This window comes from Lissotriton vulgaris, chromosome 5, assembly GCF_964263255.1.
Source record: "Lissotriton vulgaris chromosome 5, aLisVul1.2, whole genome shotgun sequence".
In the NCBI taxonomy this organism is placed as follows: domain Eukaryota; kingdom Metazoa; phylum Chordata; class Amphibia; order Caudata; family Salamandridae; genus Lissotriton; species Lissotriton vulgaris.
The window spans coordinates 37,840,181-37,864,709 of NC_141693.1; the positions used below are offsets into that span (position 1 = coordinate 37,840,181).

Consider the following 24,529-nt stretch of genomic DNA (forward strand, 5'->3'; position numbering starts at 1 on the left):
GGTATTTAAGGTAAAGGGACTTTGCAGCAAATTGGTTAGTAAAATCCAAAAAGGGTTTAAATTGAAAATCAAGGTTAAAATAAAAAAAAAGAGAACTAAGCAACCCTTCGAACACATTCTGGAATTCAGGGATGCCGAGTAGGCCCATGGGTTCCCTAAAGGCGATGTGTACTAGCAAAATTTGGACATAAGATAACCACTTAATTTCAACATGACTGTCCTGTAATACTAGCTCCTCCAAGGGTCCACGATGGTCGGCAAGATCTGCATAGTGTTTCAAACTTCTCCAATAATGTAACAACCTCAATTAGGTCTCATATGTCATTGAATTAAGGCCCAGATCTCGTCTTAATTGTATTAGCGGAGTATTATACAGGAGGTTACTCGGTGCTCTCAAGATTGTATTCTCCTCTACCTCAAGTGCCCCATACTTCGGCCCCCTACAGGGCACTGCCCTTGGATTTAACCCTGGACACCTAGGGGGGGGGGCGTGGCTTTGAAGCCAACAATGGTGGACACGTGAGCTGAGAGCTCCGCACCAGCCAGGTTAATTATCCTGAATATAGGTGACTCCACCAGGTCCCGGCGGCGCAATGCTGGGGGCCCACGTCACAAGAACTATTAGAGACTGCTGGCGTATGCTGACCCCGAGTAGCTGCTGAGAATTTCCAAACAATCGTAACCAAGCGGAGATCGCTGCAGTAAAATGGTGGCCTGAGGAGAAAAGGACCACAGAACATAGGACGGAGTCACCCGTACCGGACGGCAGCGGTGACCGGCAGGCATATCCAATGGCCTGGAGGCACATTAAAGAAAAACAGACTACATCTGAAGTTGGTGTGATGACGAGGCTGAGTTTGGGACTGCGAGAACGGCGAGCCTTGAAGTGCGCTCAGACATCACACGGGAGCTGAAAGCCCACAACGGGGAGCAGCGCTGCGGCCTCAGTGAAGAGCGGTGAGTGAAGTACAAGCACCGGGAGGATCGTCAGCCTTGGGGTGGTGCATGAGATGAGCGCTTAGCTGTGAAGTCGGAGGATCGGTTGTGTGCGCTATTGCTTGAAGAGAATGTAGCAGATAATAGACCAGCGGCCCACAGTCGGTGGGAGGCGTATGCTGGCTTGTGCAGAGCTTGCCGAGATCCCCATGGTTCCTGAGGCCTTGTGGAGTGGGGGGAGTCAGGATCAAGGAGCAGGGCCACCTGGACCTGCCTGAAGACGGCTAATATCAGACCTTCCCCCAGCAATTGAGAGGGTTGAGAATCTGCACGATTGAGAGAGGTGTTGCTGCTCGACCTTCTCCACTCACCGTGATCGGTGCCGTTCCATGAGAAGGGGGTTCCGTTCCCTGCACCGCCACCACAAACTGCAAAAAACGGGTGAGCTTGAGTACCTTTGGGTTGGCCAGTGAGGTGGAGGAGGGACTATCCTGGGGTGAGTAAGTTTGGAAATTGCATGAAGTACATTTCTGCAGGATTTGGGCCCAAATTGTCACCCGTCACCCTCCGCTGCTCATAGTCTTACTTGACGTTCCAGCCTGAGTGGGACAGGCACCCACAGACTGGCCGCTGTCTTGAGGTGGGACTGTTAAATTGCTCAACCCTTACCCAACGGCCCCCATGGACTAAAGGTCTTTGGTTTGTATCCATCAGTGCGCTGTGTCTACATCAAATAGGGGTACTAGGTAGGTTGGAGTACACTTACTCCCGCGCATCAGACCCTCGCTGCACAGGTCGAGACTTGACCACCAGAGTCAATGTCCTAGAAAGGAGGACAGAGGATGCAGAAGGACGCATTAGGAGGAACAATGTAAGGGTCCTTGGACTTCCGGAAGGAGTGAAAGGATCGGACATGGCCCAATATCTGGAGACATGGCTCCGGGAGGTAGAGGCGCCTGAAGGACTCTTGCGATTCTACACTTTGGAGCGTGTGCACAGAGTGCCAGCCAGATCACCGGCTCCTGGGTGGCTACAGCGAGCTGTGGTGGACAAATTTCTCCATTTCTGAGACAGGAACCTACTGTTAAAGAGAGCACGAACAGCTGGGCCCTACAAAGTGGATAATACCAAGGTGTTCCTATTCTCAGACTACACGATGAAAGTGCAGAGACTCCATACCTCCTTTTTGGAAGTAAAAAGAGCACTGAGGGTTGAGGGGATTAAGTATGCACTGATGTTCCCGGCTAAACTCAAAATAATGCTATATGGGAAAACTCATTTCTATGAGGATCCCAAGACGGCCTGGGAATGGGTTGAGGCCTACAGAACAGAGGGTAATCCTAGACCGCGCTCGGAACACAGACCTGAATCGGTAACCCACGAGAAACGACTGAGGAGACGACAGACGATAGACCACAATGAAACCAAGTCCTTCTAAGACAGCAATAGAAAGAGCAGAAGCACTGAAGGCCATGTCTGTCATGATACATAGCAGAGACGCCTCCCTGGACAGGGACTCGGAAGCGAAATATGGAACTGAGAACTCTGAGACTGATGACTCACACGTTGATAGTGGTTCTATGCCTGTAGTGACTCCTCAAATGGCTGATGAGCTCATGTGACCTGTGATAAGTTTCTCAATTTCTATTTTATGTTTCTGCTGTGTTGGGGAATGGTTGGGTGGGCATCTGGGTGGGCGTACCTGGGTCGGGTTTGAACGACCCGCCAGGCTGTGATGCCTTCCTGCCTCTTTCACTATTAAATAAGCTGAGAGGGAAGACCACGCTTCCCCGTAGGCACTGGTGCTAGTAGCTGGTGCCTTAACTGCCTGTTGTAGGTAACTGTTATGCAGTATTACTGTAAGTTTGGGAAGCTGACAGTGTCAGACCGCTTGTGGGTTGGGGAGTTTTATGGTTGGGATTGTTGCTATACACCGGATGATCTGGCATGATTTTGTGGGCGGATGGGGGATGGAAGGAAGGGGCTGTACATGCTAATTGCTGGCAATGCTGATCGAGTGGAGGAGTATAGATTTCTAAAGTGGAATATTAGAGGTATGGGTTCATCCTTGAAACGCTAGAGTATCCAGAATTATATCAGACGCAGGGGTGCACATTTGGTCCTCCTACAGGAGACGCACCGTACGGAGATCAAGGTTACTATGCTCAGACGTAGGTGGAGAGGACAACTCTTTAAAACCACGTACTCGGCCTTTGCAAGGGCGTGCTAATATGGATCCACCAGGGGGTTCCCTTCTCCCTCACTCAGAAAATAATAGACACAGAGGGGAGGTTTGTAGTTATCAACAGCACTTTAAATGGGAAAGAGATAGCGCTATGCAGTGTGTATGCACCTAACTGGGAGCAGCTTCCCTTTCTCAAAGCATTTATTGGGTAAATTGGCAGGAATATCACATGGAAACTTAGTAGTGGAAGAAGGCTTCAATTGTGTGTATGATGTGGAGTAGGATCGATCGACTCCTCCACTAAAGGGTACGGCGAAGGTTCTTCGTAGCTGGACTGCGGGATGGGGCTTGCTGGACATATGGAGGTTACAAAATAAACAACACAGATAATACTACTATTATTCACATTTATATGATTTACACACAAGATTGGATATTGTCCAATGTGGTGATGGGAGGAATGTCTGGGTAGATCTCTTTCTGATCCTAGTCCCCTACTCTTGCGATTTACACCCACCCCTGAGAGGATCCCCATTCCCTTGTGGTGGTTGGACCCAGCGTTGTTGGAGGATGATGGTTTCTGCCAACTCCTTTCTGCAGCTTTGGGACACTACTTTGCCGAAAATCAAGGGACAGCAAGCTCCCCATTAGTGGAATGGGAAGTGTTTAAAGTGGTGATCCGGGGACACTGTATGGGACAGAAGGTGGGGATCTGAAGGATGGTGACCCAGGAACTAGATGACTTAGAAGGACACATCCTGACACTGGATAGGGAAATTGCAGGTGATTCTTGTTTACAGGGTAAATTGGCAGAAGTGAAAAACCTCTATAATTTCACATGGGATAGATTGAGGGCATTAGACCACAAAACCTACCAATTGAAACAGCACATGGAGGGAGGTAAAGCTGGACGATTGCTGGCCTGGTTGATTAGGCCGGAAAGTAGAGGTACAACTATCCCCATTATAACGGATGCACAGGGCCAGATAATTTCCTCTCCAAGGGCTATTAAAGCTGCGTTTCATTCCTATTAAGAGTCGCTTTATGGGTTGCTGGAGGTGAGCCGGGAGGGTGAACCCCTTTTATATCTCGAAGGCTTGAGACTGCCAAGCTTAGACCGCGACACTGAAACCTCGTTGGCACTACCAGTTACAGCAGGAGAAATTAGAATGGCTAACAGAGATATGGCTGGAGGGAAAATACTGGGACCTGATGGCCTCCCTGCTGAATTTTACGCTACCTTTGTAGATATTCTAACCCCAAAACTAGCACAGGTGTATGCCATTGCACTTAAAGAACAGCTACTGCTGCCCTCAATTAATAATGCCTGAAACCAAAAACACACATGCCCAATTGACTGAGTTTTGACTACTATCCATGTTAAATATGGATTGTAAGATACTGAGCAAGGCGCTGAGGACTAGGCTCTTACCTCATATGAGGTGCTTGGTTCATGAGGACCAGAAAGGTATTATTCCTACATGATCCACGTCCAACAACCTTCGGCGTCTGTACCACGTCATGTTCCATTCGGATATAGGGAACTTCCCAGATGCACTAGTAATTGTGATAGATTTGGAAAAAGCTTTTGATTCTTTACGCTGGGATTTTTAACTAGCAGTAATGGAGAAAATGCTGATGGGAGAAGGATGGCAGAAGGGGATTCGTCTTCTATACACAAAAACCTTGAGCACGTATGCGTACTGGCCACGTAATATCGACTCTGTATCTTATTCATGGAGGCACCAGACTGGGCTGTCCCCTGTTGCCCCAGATTTTCGCACTAGCGATGGAACCACTGGCGGAACACTTTAGACAAGAAGGGAGTATATTGGGGATACCCCTGGAAGGGCCGAACACATTATATAGCTATATGCTGATGATGTGTTAATATATTTGCGGGTTGGCCTCAGTGGGATCCACACAGCAATACGCATATTGGAAGAATTTGTGGGACTCCCTGGTCTATGCTTGAATCGGCGGAAAACATCTGTGTTACCGCTGCACCCCGGTCTCCCGAGGCCACCAGTATTACCGCCTAGCCTAGAATAAACTTTGGTCTCCTTCAAATACTTGGGGATACAGATTTATCACACACAAACTTATTTATTTGACGGTAATTTAGGGGGTGCCTTGAGAACACATCGGGCGAATGTGGCCTTCTGGCGTACGCTCAAACTTCCAGTCATGGCTCGCATGGCATTATCCAAAACGGTAAAACTGCCACGACTTTTATATTACTTTGTCAACCTGCCAGTTGTGGTGCCCAAACACTGGTTCCAGACTCTCGTTGGGATAATGCGGGATTTGGTGTGGGATGGTGGTCGGAATAGAGTGTCGCTGCAGACCATGAGGCTCCTGTTGGCGGGCGGACTGGGGGCCCCTGACTTTGAGGCCTACTATCTGGCGGCTCAGCTTCAGTGGCTTGCTATATGGTTGGATGGGAGAGACCTGTCTACATCATTCAATCAATCAATCAATCATAACACTTGTATAGCGCACTACTCACCCGGCAGGGTCTCAAGGCGCTTGGGGAAGGGGTCCGCTACTGCTCGAACAGCCAGGTCTTGAGTTGTCTCCTGAAGGCGAGATGGTCCTGGGTCCGCCGAAGATGGATGGGGAGGGAGTTCCATGTCTTGGCCGCCAGGTAGGAGAAGGATCTGCCATCGGCGGTGGCTCTTCGTATGCGTGTCACGGCGCGAGAGCAAGGCTTGTAGAACGTAGCTGGTGGGTGGGCGTGTAGAAGGTCAGGCGGTCGTTGAGGTACTTGGGGCCCAGGTCATGGAAAGATTTGTGTGCGTGGGTGAGGAGCCTGAACGTGATCCTCTTGTTGACGGGGAGCCAGTGCAGGTCCCTCAGGTGGCCGGAGATGTGGCTGCGTCGGGGGATGTCCAGGATGAGTCGGTCGGAGGCGTTCTGGATGCGTTGGAGTCTTTTCTGTAGCTTGGCTGTGGTTCCGGCATAAAGGGCGTTTCCGTAGTCCAGTTGGCTGGTGACGAGTGCCTGGGTGACCGTCTTCCTGGTTTCAGTCGGGATCCATCGGAAGATCTTGCGGAGCCCCTAAGACTATACACATGTCTCTGCTCCCTAGGTTGTTTAATTGTCGTCAGAGAATTAATCGAATGGGGGTGTTGCTCTCTGTGGCGGCGACTTGCTAGGATAGATGCATAGCATGTTCCAAGGGAACCCTGCTCTACGCACCCGGTATTCCACTTATAGGTATCCCTCAGGTGGGAAGAGGTCCTCCTCTTACTGACCGACAATTGGTGGGATGGGAAGAGGCGGGCATACGGACAGTTGGTGATTACTACAGAGATGGCAAATTGCTACCGTTAGATGAGTTTCTTGAATATCACAAACTCCCACCAGTACAATTTTAAACTACCATATAATTTGAGGGGCGATGACAGAATTATGGGTATATCAGAGAATGAACTGGGTACCCACCCCACCCTACAGGCACTATTGACTCTGGGTTTGGCAGGGCATTTGGTTAAACAGTTGTATCTGGCAATAAGGGAACTAGCTTCACCATTATTGCCTAGACTGCTAGAGCGATGGGAGAGCATGCTAAATAGACAATTGACTGAGAAAGAATGGGGGAGGGTTTTGGGCGGTCCAAAATAATATCCCGGAATACAGCTTTTAAACTAGTGCAATTTAACATTATACACAGAACTTACCTTACTCCACATAGGTTAAATGTGGTATATGGCAGGGAGGACCAGGTTGTGCTTGGTGCTCACAACTGGATGCAGACTTCGATCATATGATTTGGTCCAGTGGGGAGCTAGTAGACTTCTGGTGCATAATTGTGGGTATGCTTAATGGTGTCTTCTCTAGATCACTAGCGTGTTCCCCGGAGATTTGTCTGCTGGGGTTATTTCCAAGACCCAAGCCACAGAGAATAGGGCATAGGATTATAGACTTGGCTTTCATCCTGGCCTGACTACGGATAACTCTTGGGTGGACAAAACATGCCCCGCTGGTGGTGGCTTGGGAGGAGGAGGCTACCCGCTGGGCTAGAGCAGAGGAACAAGCTTTGTTCAAGAAGATAGGATTACAAAACGGCATAAACCGCTGGCAGAACCCTGGGCTGATACGGTGAAAATGTGGGAACAAAGACACACACCGGATCAGACCCATATTTCATCCTCGACTGACTCCGACGGATAGCTAGAAGTATTTACTTAGATACCATGAGCCTTCACTTTCCCCTATCTATGTTGGGACCTGCTTCCCCCCGCCCCTCTTTTGTTAGACACTGATGGAGATTCTTTAAATGACAATCGTATTTTAAATGCACAGACCTCTGGTGGTTAAGATTTAGTTGGAGTTGAAAGTTTGTTTTGTTTTGTATGGTTTATCTTTTTTTGAATGCCGTCTTTTATCAGCCTGGCACTGATTGAGCATATACTGCAGAGATGGTAAGGTAGACAATAACCATATGTATATGGACGACAAGATACAAAATGAGATGCTCACCAGCTCACCACTGAATAGGAGTTAATAACAATTGACTGTTACAAAGATTCTTGTATCCGCCAGGAATTCTTGCCTCCTGTAATATTGTTTGTGTATGCGATACTGAGCTTAAAACTTAACATTGCCTTGCAGGGTGCACCTGAAATATTATCCTATCTGTAATCCAAACGTGCTGTAGTGAACGTGCTCTTCTTCAGTAACTGTGCTGGTTTATGTATAAATGGCAATAAAAAAGATATTTAAAAAAAAAAACTCCGGACACCTAGAGTACCGGAGAAATACACCTGGTCCTGGATATCCAATAATTTCTTAAAATTGCAGCCGAGTGCGGAGTTAAATTAGGCTGCTCTTCTCAACATGTGGTTAAAAAAAAGAAAAAGATCAATCTGTTATTGCTCAGTTCATTAACTTACCTGTTGCTTTAATTAAATCACCTATCTGAGAAGCTATAGAGAAAACTAATGTAATCTTGCTTTGAGGAAGTGCAATTTATTTCTACATTGCCCACTGGTGAAACTAGACAGACAAAGAAAACTCAGAACGAGTAGCATTATCTATCTGAGGGGATTTTCTAAATATTCTAATTTATTTTTGAAACAATATGAAAATGTGATATTCATAAGATATTTCTGTTCATATAGTCATAAATAGTTTATATGTTTGACCTATCACATTTATGATTATTATACTTTTGTATAGCCCTTCAAGTATTGGCATGGTTTGTTGAAGTATATGACATAAAGTTGTCTGTCACTATAGTAGTTAGGGTGTTTGTAAAATAGTAATAAATTCAATGTAGATTATAAAAATGCTTCAAATATATGTAACAAACAAAATGTTAATGATGTAAACCTCAAATTTCATTTGGAAATTCTTTCTTTAGATGTACTATAATTTGGAAATTATTTTCCTAGATATGTCTGCTCAAATAGCAAACAAATGATTTTTGAACTTGAAAATGGTCATTTATGAATATTTTTAAGATGGAGTCGAAGAGTCTAAATTGAGTAAAAACCCTTGATGTGTGTCTTAGTGTTTGGTGTTGGGGTGCAGAGTGGGACTTGCTTTTCACACTTTGTAGGGGACTTATGGTTTTGTGTAAAGGAAACACAGTTCAGCAAATAGTCCCTGTGCAGCACAAAATAGAGTTCTCAACTTTATCAAAAGCAAATAATGCATGACAAGCAGTAACAATATACAGACAAGTTTTTTAACATACGTACTCTTACTTAAGTAGATGTGTCCTTGCCCTCACCCTTATTTCAATGCAATTTCACATACCTTTTTCTTTCTGAAGAGTGTCTGAAAAAGGATGACAAATGTATTACTTGTGCAGATTAAATACTTCATTGCTAAAATGTAAAAGGCAAACTTGCAAGAGTTGTTCCATGCTTATGGCAACTGTGGTCGGGTGAAATTCTCACAATTCAAGCTATTCACAAAAATTGTTAAAAATGATGAGATTGAAAATGCCCACCACAATAAGCATTCAACAGTCAGGATTGAACAGAACAGTTGTATGTGCATTTGGAACATTGCAAGACCTACAACCATGTGCATCTTTTTAGAGGCTGTGTAAAACCTTTGTGCATTCGCCCACATTTAGCTTACATGATGCCTTCATAATGTGATGCAGAAAATATATTTTTAAATAATGTCACATATTACTACTTTAAATCATAAGCATGGGACCATCCCTTCATCATAGATCTGTCTCTGCCTCACTCTTTTATTTGTTTCTTATTTATGCCATAACCATAGGTAATGCTTATGTCCACTCACATTGGCAGCAATAAGGTATAACCTGTGGCCCAAGCCTACATTGCTCAGATGTGTCCGTTGTGGAATTCTGGAATATTTCAGAAGCTTGTCATCATCAACAAACCACTTTATTCGGTTAAGTTAAAACCATAAAAGTACAGACACAAAAATACAAACATATATGTGCAAAAGTACTAAATACAGTGTCAACAATATAATGCAATCTGGCAGTAACAGTCTATGTGCAAAAGACGTGATACAGTACTAATAAGGTAAAGTGCATTCCAGGGCAAAAGTGACAGTGCATCCAAGAAATTTGATATGGACCTCGTTAAAAATATCAATCATTATTTATTTATTTTTTTTAAGATAAAAGCAAATGATCTAAAACCTCATTAATTATGGGCTATCCTTGCAGCTATTTCTTGACCTAACAGCTGCCATAAGGAAACTGGCTATATAGAAGATCTCCTTGGGGTCATTTAGTAGCTGTAAATATAATAAAGCTGGCTTTACTTGGATAAAACCCTTTCTTTTTAGTAATGGGAAAAGAACCCTCTTTCTGATGTCACTATACAAGTCGCAGAACATTATTAGGTGCATTGTATCCTGGACTGAAAAGTTGTCACAGGTGCATGGCCCTAACTCGTTCAGTCTGCACCACCCCTTGGAATTCAGAAGCTTGTCAATGAAGAAAAGGAAATGGATGCTGTTCAGCTGCCTACCCTTGTACTAATCCTACACTAAGATTTTATTATGCTTACTTGAATTGAAAAGAAATGCTAAAATTAAAGTCAGTATAAAAATTTGAATCTTCAGCTACTAGGTATCAGGGTAGCTAAGTAATACAGCAGCATTATCTAATACTGAAAGGAAGAAGTCTGATTGGGGTTTCTGATTATGCCATTCAAGAGACGGGGGAATGACAGATCATTGCAATGTCTGATATTTTCAAGGATACAGTCGAACTCCAACCCCCCTTTCATTGATGAGTAACACACTCAAAACCACTAAGAAACATGACATGTATTTAAAAATATTTATTTTAAACTCATAACTCAATACATAAACTCTGAATGTTAACAATACAGACTATACAGTAGTAAATACTGTCATGGTGAGATGAAACAGCAGGAACAATTCTAACATGGATGCTGAGTCCTTATCACCCTAACTCCCTCTTGCTTTTTTGAGGTGATATGCTAAATTTGCTAGAGCAGGAAAGAGTGAGTCTCTTCTTGAGTTTCTAAAATGGTTCACACAGCATGGCTTTGTTATGGAATAGCAAGTTAGCTATTTCCTTTCACAGCCTAGCAACTTGTACAAGGCTGGAACGTAAACAGTGACCAGATTAAGGCAATTTATCCCCAGTGAGACCTCCAATTGAGATTTGTGCTGCAATCCTGCATTGCTTTTGCTTCGAAAGCCAATAGGTGAATTTCAGATATTCGTGATATCATATATATGGTCATAAAAGACTCTACGAACATTGGTCAATAAAAATGCAAGCTAAGCAAATTATTTTGTCTTTCACTATTGACGTTAAGGGAGAAAGGAATGGTTAAAAAATAAAAAGGTAATAGCTGCCCTTTGGCACAATTTTCTTCATTGTATCTCCCAAAAGTAGGGAACAGTCTCTTATTTTGCACTGGAATGTATTTATGCATTTCTACTTTTTCCAAATCAATGATGATGATGTCATGAAACATTCATGAAATCCAAGTGTTAATGCCAGTTGATGGTAAGTATTTGGTTGAATGACAAAGGAATGGCCTATACATTTACCTTATACTCTTGATTCAGTAATATCTAATGGGGTGGATGTGCATATGCAGTGGAATAGATCATTAATGTCCAGAAATCCCAGCCAATCTGTATGTCTCCTCCTTTGAAAAAAAGGTTATCTACAATAACAACCCTTTTATAAATAATTTGAAGAAATCTATAAGATACATTGATGATGCCTTTTTGATTTGGCACGGTTCCTGTGGTTGAATAGATAAAACAATAACTTTCAATTTACTATTGACTACCATAACCAGTCAATAAGCTTTCTTAATTTAAATATTAGTTATGACTCAGAATCTTTATCATTTAGTCTATATACACAACCTACAGCTAGGAACACACTTTTGAAATACACGAGTTATCATCTTCGTAATCTGAAAGTTAATCTCTCTTTTGGTCAGTTTTTGAGGATCAAACGCAACTATATCTAAAGGAAAGACTATTTCAAAAAGGCTAAAAATCCTCAAGTCCAAATTGGTTTTGAGGGGTTATCCTTACTTTTTTGTGAAACGCTCATTCAATTGCGCCTGGTACTATGATCGTGATGCCTTGCTCAAAGTAAAAGAACATCAGGGATCTGATCAAAGAGACTAACTTGTATGACCACATTTGGAACAGAATCCAACAGAATAAAAAAGAGTATAATAAAAAATTGGCATTTAATACAGAAAGTGAACACACAGAGAGATAAACAATTGTTTGCATTTTAAAAATCTAAGAGATCATCTGGTCAGGGCTTACAACAATTGTGAGCCTAATTAATTACAACAGGTTTGGGGCTTGACACCTGTAGTGGGTCATTATCCGAGAGGCCATTGTACAGCTTGCGCTACCACATCAGTAGTAAAAATATGTATTATCAATGATAAAAAGTGGATTTTGAAACATCATTCAAACTGTCTGTCAAAGAATGTAATGTATTGCATTGGATGTCTGTGTTCACTGTACTACATGGAAAAAACAACAGAAGAAGTTAAGAAACATATAATTCAACACCAGTCGCGTGTACGTTGTAAAATAATTACACCCCCTAGTTGAACATTACATGAGGATGGCTCAGGCCCGAATGAGATGAAATTGTTTGTACTCAAAGGTGGTTAAATGTTCTAAACGTAGATGTGATATTGATCGCCTGCTCACACTGAAGGGAAATAGGTGGATCTGGTCAGCCAAAACTGTGGAGAAAGGACTTAATTTACATGTTGAATGGCAGACACTTGCCGCCTTATAACTTAATGGTATTGTGGCAGTATTGAGGAACCTTATCTGATTTGGTGAGTACCTTAATGTGCCCTTGTGCTTTTTTGTTTTCCACTATCATGTATGTTCAGGCCATTGAGAAAAATATCTCCTTATATGAGATCTGGAGCTCTTGTTGTGTATGTTTAGTTTTAATTTCATTTATCATTATTATTATTATTGTTTTAATATTGTTCTAATTGGATGTTCAGTGGGCCATTTCTTGTCTGTAGTGATAAACTGTGAATTATATCTTTGGTCCCAAGTCAAAATGGCCACCATTTTTAGTTCCACTGCGGTGTGTCCGTGAAGATTTGTTGCTGCTTTGATTATAGATGCAGTACTTTTTTGGAATCTCGGTATTAACAGTAACTGTTGGGAGTTTTGTGTGAACACAGCTTTTTGGGAGACCACCACACACTGGTTTGGTATATTACGCTGGTAATATCAAGATGGCGGACTCTTTTGTGCAACCTGGGCACAAGACCTACTAATTGTGCACGTTAGCTCAGTCGATTAATATTGGACTTGTAGAAGCACAATGTGTGCTGATCATATAAAGTAGTTGGACGCTGTAAGCCATTTGTGGTTTGAAGTAAATCGAGTAAGTACATACCGACCTAGAAGCCAACTATGCCAGTTATTTAAAACCTGTCTTTGATTGCATTACATCTAACTAGCAACATGTGGTCACTTCATGTTTGTTGTTTTAAATTGTAGAAGAGACGACTGTCATTTCCTTGAAGTCGTGTAAGGACACAGGGCCAGATTCACAGAACTAACTTAAGACAAAATCCTAAACTTACTACTTTTGGTATTCACAGAAGTTAGGATTTTGTCTTAAGTTTGTATTAAGGCAGACTTAAGACAGACTTAAGTTAGGATTTTGTCTTAAGTCTGTCTTAAGACAAACTTAAGACAAAATCCTAACTCCTGTGCATACCAAAAGTAGTAAGTTTAGGATTTTGTCTTAAGTTAGTTCTGTGAATCGGGCCCACAGAGTCAATAATTTTCCTTGAGTCTTTCTAGCACATTTGGTGGCAGATCAATTTGACTAATTGTAGTTCTTCTGTTTTTTGTTTTTCGTTTGTTGTTTTTGTTTATTATTGGACAATTAGAATCATTGGAGACTCATTGAATCTTTATGAGAAGGCAGCAAGGTATACTGTTTCAATATATTTTTTGGGTATGATGTACTAGGTCAAACTTGCTCTATGTGGTGTTTAACACGAATAGACACTCATGATGTTTGCTTTTGTTTTTTTAGAATATGCTGGTAGTATCATGGATACACAGTTTGGTATGATGGTCAATGGTGGTTCTTTTTGTGAGCAGACGATACATTAGATCATGGATGTATTGATTAGTTTCTTTTGTTAGTATTTTCAGAAGTCATCATCTTTTGTGCAACGCTGAGTCCTGAGGAGAGTCTTGCGGACCGGTATGGCCTTAAAAGTCTGAGACGTCGACAAAACAACCTTATTTCTTTTGAATATCATTATGTGAACATTCTCTATCTGATGTAAATATTCGATGTTTGGAGTATATGGGCTTTTATATTTACTGTCCATATTATTTTGGAAAAAGGGTGATTACACTTCCTGCTATCCCATTACAATATTGAGAAACTCAATGAGATTGTTTTGGTAGTGGCAGTGTTGCGACATATATATTTGTCTTATTTGTATATTGTGTATATATTGTCTATAATTATGGGTGTTTTGTAAAATGAATGAAATATAACATGAATGAAGTAAATACATTTATATTTGAATACATCCTTGAATGTAATCTTCCTTCTTTAAAGGTTTGGATCACATCATTGACCTGGAGTAAAAATCAATCTTGGTTGTGATATAAACAATTCCTCAAGGGATATTTTGTATATAAAAGTATATTTTACCAAATTCCTTGGTTATGATTGGGTTGCCCTATTTTGTTAATATAGTGAGTCCATGCTCATGCGCTTTGGGATATATAGGTAAGGCGGGATGTGAATTTAGGGTAAGGTTCTGTAAACAGAAATTGGCTAAACACAGAAATAAGATCCCTGCCCCTCTTAAATAACTTTGGGCGCAACTTGAACATTCTGAAAATTGCTTCAAATTAACTATTTTGGAGGCGATCCATCAGATTAGAGGAAGTGAAGACAACAGATATCATGAGGAAAGGGAAGTGTAGAGGATGTTTACTTTGGGGACACACAAGGAAGCCCTTAATTAGAAGCCGCAGCACATGCAGGGAAGAGCAGTAGGGTGGTGGGGAGGGGTGTGGGGGTATTTCGACAGACGCTGACGATTCCTTTATTGAAAGCATTACCTCAATGAGCTCCTAATTCAAACCTTGTCTTAATAAACAATACCAATTACCAGTTCTGCTTAAGTTCAACTCTTGTGCCGCTTTCAAAATTATTCTTTCCCTCTCATTGATTATTTTATACTTATTCGTAAGGAAACAAATTGTCTGTCTAAAACTTAACCAGAGATTTCCCCTCTGAAGTGCACAATGTGATACAAATACCTCCCATGATATAAGAATGGTACCATTGTAGAAATCTCCAAGTTTACGGAATCCTAGCCTATTATAGGACGGCAATACATTTTGTGAAACGTGGAGAACCCACAACTCACAGTCTTTAAGGGGAGTAAATGCGTGGCACAGTGGAATATCGTAAGCTTTATGGAAACGTTGATTGCGGTTAGCCATAGTGTTCACCACCTTATACCTTGTTCTTTTGGTGCAGTACGCAGAAATGCTGGTAACTTAATTTCAGTTTCTGCCAGCATCAGATTAAAAAACAATGTTGTCAAATTTCGAGGTAGGAGCCATCGGCTACGTTAATAAGCTCATCAATGCAGCTTGATAATAGATAGATAAATGAGGCACAGCAAGTCCTCCCTGCTCCCATTCTAGCTGGAGAATAGAAGCTTGTTCTGGGGCTTTTTTTGCCGATACAACCTGCCATAGGATTTTGTCTACTTCGTTAAAATAAGAAATCAGTATTTTTAAGGGGAGATTTAAAAAACTGAATATCAGTAGAGGAAGAATTTACATCTCCACTAAAGAGACTCGACCTACTATTGTCAGAGGTAATAGCGACAATTTTTTTAAACATTTTAAATTTTATTGAGCGTTTTTATGTAGTTTAATTGAAACAGTTGAGAGAGATCTGCGTTGACAAATAAGCCCAGATATCTAATAAGTCTTAATGGCTGATTTATTATTATTTTTTTAACTTTATTTGTCATTTTCTGAAGAAAAAAAAACAGATGCAGTACAACATCACTTGATAAGGGATGTATGACGTTACAACGCATGCTTTTACCACGCATGCTGTTACAACTCAAGTATTACAATGCAAACCTTTACAACGCATCACACTTGGGGGTGCTGGATAGTGAATAGTTTAATTTACTATTCCAACTCCAGTCCCCGTGGACACTAGGGAAGGTGTTGGATAGTAAATTAAAACTATTCCCTATCCTAGAGCGCCCACCAGTGTAATGCGTTGTAAAGGTTTTCGTTGTAATACTTTCTTTGTAACAGCACTGCGTGGTAAAAGTTTCGGTGTAAAGGATGTTTCCCCTTGATAAGTCATGAGCTCCGAAATATGACACCGCGCAGGGTGTAATAGCATTCCCGAAAACAGCCATGCACAAAAACAGTGGGTGGTGAAGAGGCAGCCGGCATTCCGTTCAGGCAATGATGTGGTGGCACTATGCCAACGTATTGTCCGCTCCACTGGCCATGACCAGAAGCCCGATGGGAGCTCCAGAATCAAAGGTGCAGCTATGACCAGAAAGGGAATGGGCAGAAGTCAGGCAGCTGCCAGCACCAGGGAGCGCGGGAGCGACAACAGCAAGGGGAAAGAGCAGGCAGCGCATGCATGGGGTGGGAACAAAAGGGGAGATCAGGTATTGGCCGCCTCCGCGGCCGCCGCGGACCCAGGGCCAGCAGGGAGCGCAGGAGATACAGCACCACTCGAGGAGGATCGGGCGAGGAGATAGGCAACCAGGGGACCCCAAATGTACACAGGACGCGATTTAGCAGGCATCAGATCCCAAAATTCGGAAAGGAGAATTTGACAACGGGATGCATCTGCAAGCCAGTCCGCAGCAACCGGGACGGCCGGCGACCCCAGCACATCGCAACCCTGCATCTGGCCAGCAGCAGGAGCATAGCTATGAGCCAACGGGATGCGCCTGGACACGGCTTCACAAATCCGAGAAGACATAGGAGGGGGTCAGGGCCCACAGCGGCGCCTGAGATTTCAGATGTTGTAGAGCAAACCTCCATCCAAAACCTCTGCACCCTCGGGCAGAGCCAGGACAAGTGAGCGAAGTCAGCAGCTGGCGCCGAGCATCGCCTGCAGGAGTCCTCCGTACTCAGTCCCAAGAGATGAAGAAACGCCGGAGTGCGATAGAACCTATGCAAGAACTGGAAATGAAACAAGCGGAGCCGGTAATTCGGGGAGAGCTTGATCTGATTTCAGCAGTACGACCAGTCTGCGTCGGAGATGTCCATGCCGAGGTCTGTGCTCCACGCATCCCTCGCCCGGGTTGATGAGATGGGGGAGGCTTCCAGCGTGAAGGCATGTAATCTGTGACAAGCTTACGTGGGGACTCCGAAGTATATACGAAGTCCAGTGCCGGGAAAGTGGGCGGCGGGCTTGGGAAGGTCGGGTGCAATTTCCGACAGGTGGCACGCAGTTGATAGAATAGAAGCGTATCCATCAAGGAGGGGGACTCAGGGAGAGTGTAAAAGGAATCATTCGGATGCAGATCCACAATGGTCTTTAGTCCACGAGATGCCGCGTGGCAAGACATGCTGGACTACTGCAAGGGCGGAAAGGCCGGGTGATTGATGATGGGCATGGCGTTAGTGGATAGAAGGGAAAGACCTGATAGACGGCAAAGGTATAGCCATGCCCAGCGCAGCATCTCAACTGTGTTTATCTCCACCCGGGGACGAACCGCAGGAGCGAAAAGTGCCGTCGATAGAGGCCAGGCAGAGGTGACATCAAGCTCCACTGCCACGTGGTGCTGGTAAGGGATAGGATGCAACCAAAAATGAAGGAAACTAGCCTTCGTACAAAGAGTGTACAATTTAAAATCCGGAGCGCCCAGCCCGCAAGCCAACATAGGCAAAGTGAGAACATCGTAAGCGATCCTGTGTTGTCGCCCGGTCCAGACCAGCGACACAATTAGCGACCGAAGAGGGCGAAAGAAATAGGAAGTGAGAAGAATAGGTAAGTTAGAAAAGAGGTAAAGGAATTTGGGGAGTACCACCATCTTGGCTATGGCTACACGGCCCGCCAGGGAGAGTGGGAGCCGGCTCCACTGGGGGACCCTAGACTCTAGCCAATCCACCGCCCGGCCAAAGTTGGAGAGCCAAAGCTCGTCCGGGTCCCTGCACAGCCAAAGCCCCAGATAGTGTGTGGGGCCAGCCACCCATTCAAAAGGGTAATCTGACGCAAATGAGTGAGTGGCGTCAGTCAGGGGAAAGAGCACTGATTTGTTCCAATTAATCTGAACGCCCGATAGGCTGCTGAACCGGATCACCTCCAACACCAAGGGACTAAGATTGTCTTGAGGGTGCAGAACATAAAGAGTAACGTCGTCGGCATACATGAAATCCATAAGAGAGCGAGATGAAAAACTGATACTCCTGTGGGTATGGTGCTGCCGCAGCCGGGCAGCCAGGGGTTCCATTGCGATAGCGAAAAGCATGGGCGAGAACGGACACTCCGGCCTGGTACCGCAAGAGATGGCGATGGGATCCGACATCAGTCCATTTACCCGAAGTCGAGCCGTCGGAGCAGTGTAGAGTAAACTAATATTCTGCAGACAGTGGGCACTGAAACCCATTCAGGATAGGACATAAAAAAGAAAGGGCCATTCCAGGGTGTCGAATGCTTTTGTGGCGTCGAGCAACGCCGCTACAGCCGGAAGGTCGGGGTTCATTTGGTGCAGTACAGAAAAGATGGTACGAAGATTATGTGAGGTGGCCCTGCCCGGAATGAAGCCTGATTGATCGGGCAGAGCAATGGTGGGCATCAGTTATAGAAGACGGGAGGCAATCAGTTTTGCAAAGATCTTGTCGTCATAAATAAAGAGGGAGAGGGGGCGGTAGGAGTCGCAGCGATCAGCAGGTTTTCGGGCTTGAGAAGCCAGTAGGGCCTCACGGAGAGACGTTGGGAACACACCCATATTGAAGGATTCATTGAATATTGCGGCAAGATGCGGGACCAAGAGAGCGGCGAACGCTTTATAAAAGGCTGCGGGCAAACCATCCAGGCCAGGTGCCTTGTCACTGGGGAGGCTGCTAATTGCTGCCAGGATCTCCTCCCTCGAGAAGGGCTCATCGAGAAACTTTCGATGGTAGTCCGCTAGCCAGACCAAGTCTATAGACTCGAAGTATTGGTCAAAATCCGCCGAGGAGGGGGAAGAGCCCGTGGAGTATAGGTTGGAATAAAACTTAGCAAACCGGGTCCTGATTTCCTCCGAGGACGTGGTGCAATCCGGGCCACCGTCGCTGAGGGCGGTAATGTATGAAGCTGCTCGCGGGGGCTGCAAAAGGTTGGCGAGAGTGCACCCAGGATGATCCCCCTCCCCGAAGCGGCGGGCACGGCCCTCTCTGCCCAAAAAAGACAGCTCACGACCCACCTCAACAGAGTATTTGGTGTGTTTTTGGCGCAAATGCACAAGCGTTTCAGGGCTGGGACTGAGAAGCAGAGCGGCGTCCAAGTCACAGATCTCACCCTCCAGACAAGCAAGCGCAGAATGAATAGACCTGAGGACGAACGATTGCTTGGAAATAAGTTCAGCATGAATAAACACTTTAAAGCTCTCCCAGAGGGTAGAGGCAGAGTCGACCGATCCCACTTTGAGCTAAAAAAAGGTAGTGATGGAGGACTGAATTTCGTCACAGAATACCGCGTCTCTAAGGGCATTCGGGGAAAGACGCCAGGAGAAAGGCCGACGCTGAGAACCAGGTGGCCGAAGGATGAGCAGGACTGGCGCGTGATCGGAAAGGGTGCGAGCAATATGAGTGGCATCAACCGTCCAGGACAGTACGTCTGGTGAGGTGACCCAGAAGTCTATTCTCGACCAGCAGCCCTGCACCCAGTAATACAAGTACCCTGCCTGGCGTCCGGGCTCAGATGGCGCCAAACATTCGAGAGCGCATTATCGGCGAGGATAGAAGACAGAGCGGAGGCGGCCTGCTGGCTAGCCCGGGAGACACCCGACCTGTCAAGCGCTGCGGAGAGGGTAACATTAAAATCCCCACCCGAGATAACTGCAACAGGACCGCAAGAGGAAATCAAGTGCCAGATGTGGTGGAAAAAGTCGGGGTCGTCAGAGTTCGGGCCATACACCGCGGGTATGGTAACCGGTTGCGCTAGCAGGAGGCCATGTAAGATCACTTATCTACCCACAGGGTCTATGCAGGCCTTAGAGGTTTGCCAAGGAAGGCCGCGGTGCAGCAAAATGGAGACCCCTCTGGCATAGGAGGAGTACGTTGAGGAGTGGGTCTCTCCCCAGTAGCATGCCAGGAGCCAAGAAACGGAGCTGGGAAGTAAATGGGTTTCCTGCAATAGACAAACATCCACGCAGTGGCGCTGTAAATGTGTATGGGTTAGGCGGGCCTTACGATAGTCATTCAGGCCTCGGACATTCCATGTCCAACACTTCAAATTAGCCATGAGGGGACGTAAAAAAGCAGACACCACTTGGGGAGGAGCGCAGCAGGGAGACTAACCAGGCCGGGGCTGGGGACCGCGGAGCAAACTGGGATCCAATGAAGGGAGCATGACAGCCTGCAGCCCGATGTAAAACAGGCCACTCCGGGGGAGGCAGGATCTCGCACCTGTGGAGCAGAGGACTAGGGCCGTAACAGGAGCGCCAGTGTGATGCTGCAGAGGGGTGAAAGGGGCCAAGCCAACGCCACGGCTATTGGGCGCTGGACCACATCGGGGAGCCACCCAAGCCAGACAGAAATGAGCAGAGTTGCAAGCGCAACATGGCATATATCATGGAGCATTCACAGCTAAACAGAGGCAACATAGAGACAATTAGACAGGTCGACCATCCCACAAGGAAACAACCCCACCCCAATCCCCTTCCCGCAACAGTGCACTCACCGAAGAGCAAAGGGAGAAGTAACCTCAAACATGGCATAGCAGGAGCAGGAGCACATCCGGTGACACAGAGTATCAATAAGCAAGCTGCGCGACAAAGCCTCAGTTCTATCAAGAGAACAAAACCACCAACCCGCCGATCAGAGATAACCCCAAACCTGGCATGCCAGGAGCGTCAGAGCGTGCAGGAACACAGAGCAACAGTAAAAGAACAATGTAATGGAGCCACAAAGGCGACCAAAGAACAAGACCCCCCGCCCACCCCCCACAGTTCGCAGACCTAGGTCCGCACAAAACAGAACAAGCAGAAAAAACTCCTGTTTCCCCCCTCCACCTCCCACTCCAACCCCCCAATCAGGTTGAGAACCCCCCCACCCCAGGGACCCCAAACTTGGACAGGGAAGCAGAACAAATGAGTTGGGAATCATCCCTGGTGGGGCATGGCAGTACTCGGCGAACACCCCCGCGGTAAAGCAGCTCGAGAAGGACAGCAGCCTATTAGCAAGCAAAGAGCTAGCAGTATGTCAAGACTGCCCAGGCACCACAAACATAGGCAAAGGTAAAGTCTATCTGTGGCGGAGGAGATACAAAGAACGAAAAGGGCTGCGCCCGGCAACGACATACCATCTGAGAGTACATTATACACAATGTAACAAAAGGGAGAGGTTCCAGGAGCAGCAGGAATGAAGAAGAGATGGGGAAAGGCGAGGCACAACCCCGGTCAGCAGAGGAGGAGCAAATAGCAATAGCAAAAATAAGGAGCATAATGTAGCCTGCAAAGCCCATCAGTCATTGTCACTCAGCTGGTTGGTAGCCTCGCGTGAAGATCCGGCAGGAGAGTGTCTGGATTACTTGTCCAGGCACTTGGCAAAAGCGAGGGCTTCCCTTGGGTCAGGGAAAATCAGCGTTTTAGTGCCTTGGTGAACACTCAGTTTTGCCGGATAAGCTAGGGAGTAAGAAACCTTGTCCTTCTGGAGGATTTTCTTGGCTGGTAGGAATTCTCTTCTTGCAGCTTGCACTGACATGGTGTAGTCGGGATAAAAAGAAAGAGTGTTGCCCTGGTGGGTGATAGTTCCCCAGTCCCTGGCCGCCCGGAGGATGGCATCACGGTCGCGGAAATTCAATATTTTAGCCACAATGGGGCGCGGGGGCATGCCAGGTCAAGGGTGTGGCCCCAGCGAGCGATGTGCCCACTCCACCAACGAAGAAGAATGAGAGGACGTCGCCAAACAGCTCTCTGCGGAGGTCATCCATGTAGTCCTCTATCTTAGAGATATTTGTGGATTCTGGAAGACCCGTCAGGCGGAGGTTGCTCTGACGGGAGCGCGCCTCCAGGTCCTCGTTCTTATCATGGATGATAGCCAGGATTTTGTCCATCTGGAGTAGCTTCTGTCTGTCCTGGGTGGCAGCGTCCTCAGCATCCGAGACCCTGGTTTCGACGTGAAGCAGACGATTGTCATGTGAGTCCACCCGGGCTTTAATCGTGTTGAGGCGGGCTGAGAGCTGCTCTAGTTGAGAAGCGGTGCCGGTAACCGCTGACTTCACCTCCAGCATAATCGCCTTGAGATCGTCTTCCCTAGCCTGATAGAAAGCTCCTGAGGCGGAAGCCATGAGTCTAGCTCTCATTTTAAAACTTTTACCTTGCTAAAATTGTCACTTTACTTACTGTTGTCACTCTGCCCTGAGCACTCCCCCTCCTTCAGAATCGCTGTTATTTCCGCGCAGCCGATGTTGACGCTGCTGCGGGCTTGAAGATTCTTTTTGCCGCCATCAGCGAGGGCAGCGAGGCCACGCCCACCGGCCAGAGGCCATGCCCCCCCGCCCGCTATATAAGACGCGCTGAGCCAATAGCAGGTACTAGCCTGACAGAAAGCTCCTGAGGCGGAAGCCGGGAGTCTAGCTCTCATTTTAAAACTTTTACCTTGCTAAAATTGTCACTTTACTTACTGTTGTCACTCTGCCCTGAGCACTCCCCCTCCTTCAGAATCGCCGTTATTTCCGCGCAGCCGATGTTGACGCTGCTGCGGGCTTGAAGATTCCTTTTGCCGCCATCAGCGAGGGCAGCGAGGCCACGCCCACCGGCCAGAGGCCACGCCCCCCCTCTACACCTTATTAAAATGTGCCTGGGCCGGACACGCAGCGGACGCTGGCTGCGGGCGCGCCACCGGCGCGCCGAAGGCGCGCCAAATGCAAGCCCATCTGTGCCCGTCCGGGCCCAGCCGGGCCTAGGGCCAAAACCTATGCCCGATTCGCTAGGGAGACGCATCCGCTACACCCAAGGAGACCTCATGTTACTAAGACCCCTTAAAAACTCGAACTGTCATTATGTATATAATGGAGAAAAGGTATTCCGCACCTGTGATATTAGCAACCCACCCCCCCCACTCACGAAGCTTACTCCGTCCAAATGGCCCTCCTGGACTGCAGATCCCTTCCTAAACATTCCCTTGAGATCAACGCCCTTCTGCAGGACCACAAACTGGACATCCTGTTTCTCACTGAGACATGGTTGACACTCAACTCAGAAGCAGATATTGTAAGTACTCTCCCCAAGGATTCTTAATTCACTATCAGATTAGACCCATTGGCAGAGGAGGCGGTCTGGCTATACTATACAGAGACAACTTTGTATGTAGGACAAAAGATATCGGCATTGCCGAATGCGAGAGCTGCCATTTTCTTATACAAATCTCACCCACAGTATCCCTCTCTGGCGTACTTATATACCGCCCACCTGGATGCCCCAGACACTTTGCTAATGCCCTGATAGAAACGGTTACAGTCTTGGCAGCCTCTACCCCCAAGTTTATGATCTTGGGAGATCTTAATCTTCATTTTAATGACCCTCTGGACCAGGTCGCAACCGACCTCCACCTCGATCTCACCTCCTATGAGCTGAAACTTATCAATACAGGGGCAACCCACATCAAAGGACATCTGCTCTACCCTAGTTTTTCCAACGCTCTTGCTTTAAAAGCTATCCCCCCCTTGCCTCTCCCGTGGACAGACCATTTCCTGGTCCCTTTCTTCTGGACAGTCATGACCAGACCACCTCAACCCCCTAAATAACATGTCTTGGACAGGGTCTGGTCCAAACTCTCAGTTGAGAATTGGATCTGCAAATTAGAACATTCTTACCCCCCTCCGGCTCTCGACCCTGTGATTGCAGATGCTAACCTTGAAACCTGGCTTACTAGCTCTCTGGACTGTATTCTCCCAAAAAAAAACATTCTCAAAAAGGAGAAGAGAGCCGACTCAGCCCCTGGTATACGCCCGAGCTGAAACTCCTTAGAAAAGGATGTAAGAAGCTGGAGTGCTCCTGGAGGAATGACTGGGCGGATGCCAGCAAAGATGGTTACCGCTCCGCCATGAGATCATATAAGGCTGCTCTGCTCAGCACCAAGAAACAATTCTTTGAAGATAGAATCAAAATCTCATAGAACTCTTCCAGAGAAACCTTCCTTATCATCAAGGAACTGCTCAAGCTACCGGAACCTCCCCTGACTCAAGACAACGCTGGGCCCAAATGTAACAAATTGGCGAACTACTTTGACACCAAAATCGTTAACATCTTAGCCACACTACCCCAACCTGATCCTGGAACCAATACCAGCTTCCAACCAGCACCGCCCGACATTCAGCTCACTGCCTTCGGCCCTGTGTCAATGGATGAGGTACTTAAAACCCTGGCCTTAGTCAAAAGCGGCTCCCCTAGTGACCCGGTACCCATGCGAATCTTGAAGCAGATTGCAACCACCATCGCCTCACCTGTCACTGACCTCATTAATGCTTCACTTCTGCAGGGAGTGGTCCCACCTGGCTGGAAGAGAGCTACTGTCAAAGCCCTTCTAAAAAAGCCTCTCTTAGACCCGGCAGTTTTGGCTAATTATAGACCAATCTCTCTTCTCCCTGGACTGAGTAAAGTCACAGAAAGACTGGTCAATCAAAAACTGTCTCATTTCTTAGAGTCAAACGGCCTTCTCAGGAGCTCACAA

General features: G+C 46.1%; 1 protein-coding gene across 34 annotated transcripts in view; it reads right to left on the reverse strand.

Annotated features, from left to right (window-relative positions):
- Positions 1–24,529, reverse strand: part of LOC147710068 (butyrophilin subfamily 1 member A1-like) — a 538,135-nt gene that overhangs the window by 231,146 nt on the left and 282,460 nt on the right. For 25 of the 34 annotated variants that reach the window (XM_086920757.1, XM_086920752.1, XM_086920747.1 and 22 more), the window contains one exon: positions 8,888–8,908. The exons of the other annotated variants lie outside the window; for them this stretch is intronic. In XM_086920757.1, coding sequence (XP_086776883.1) covers positions 8,888–8,908 — 21 coding nt within the window. The remainder of the gene's footprint in view (positions 1–8,887; positions 8,909–24,529) is intronic. 34 annotated transcript variants of the gene reach the window in all.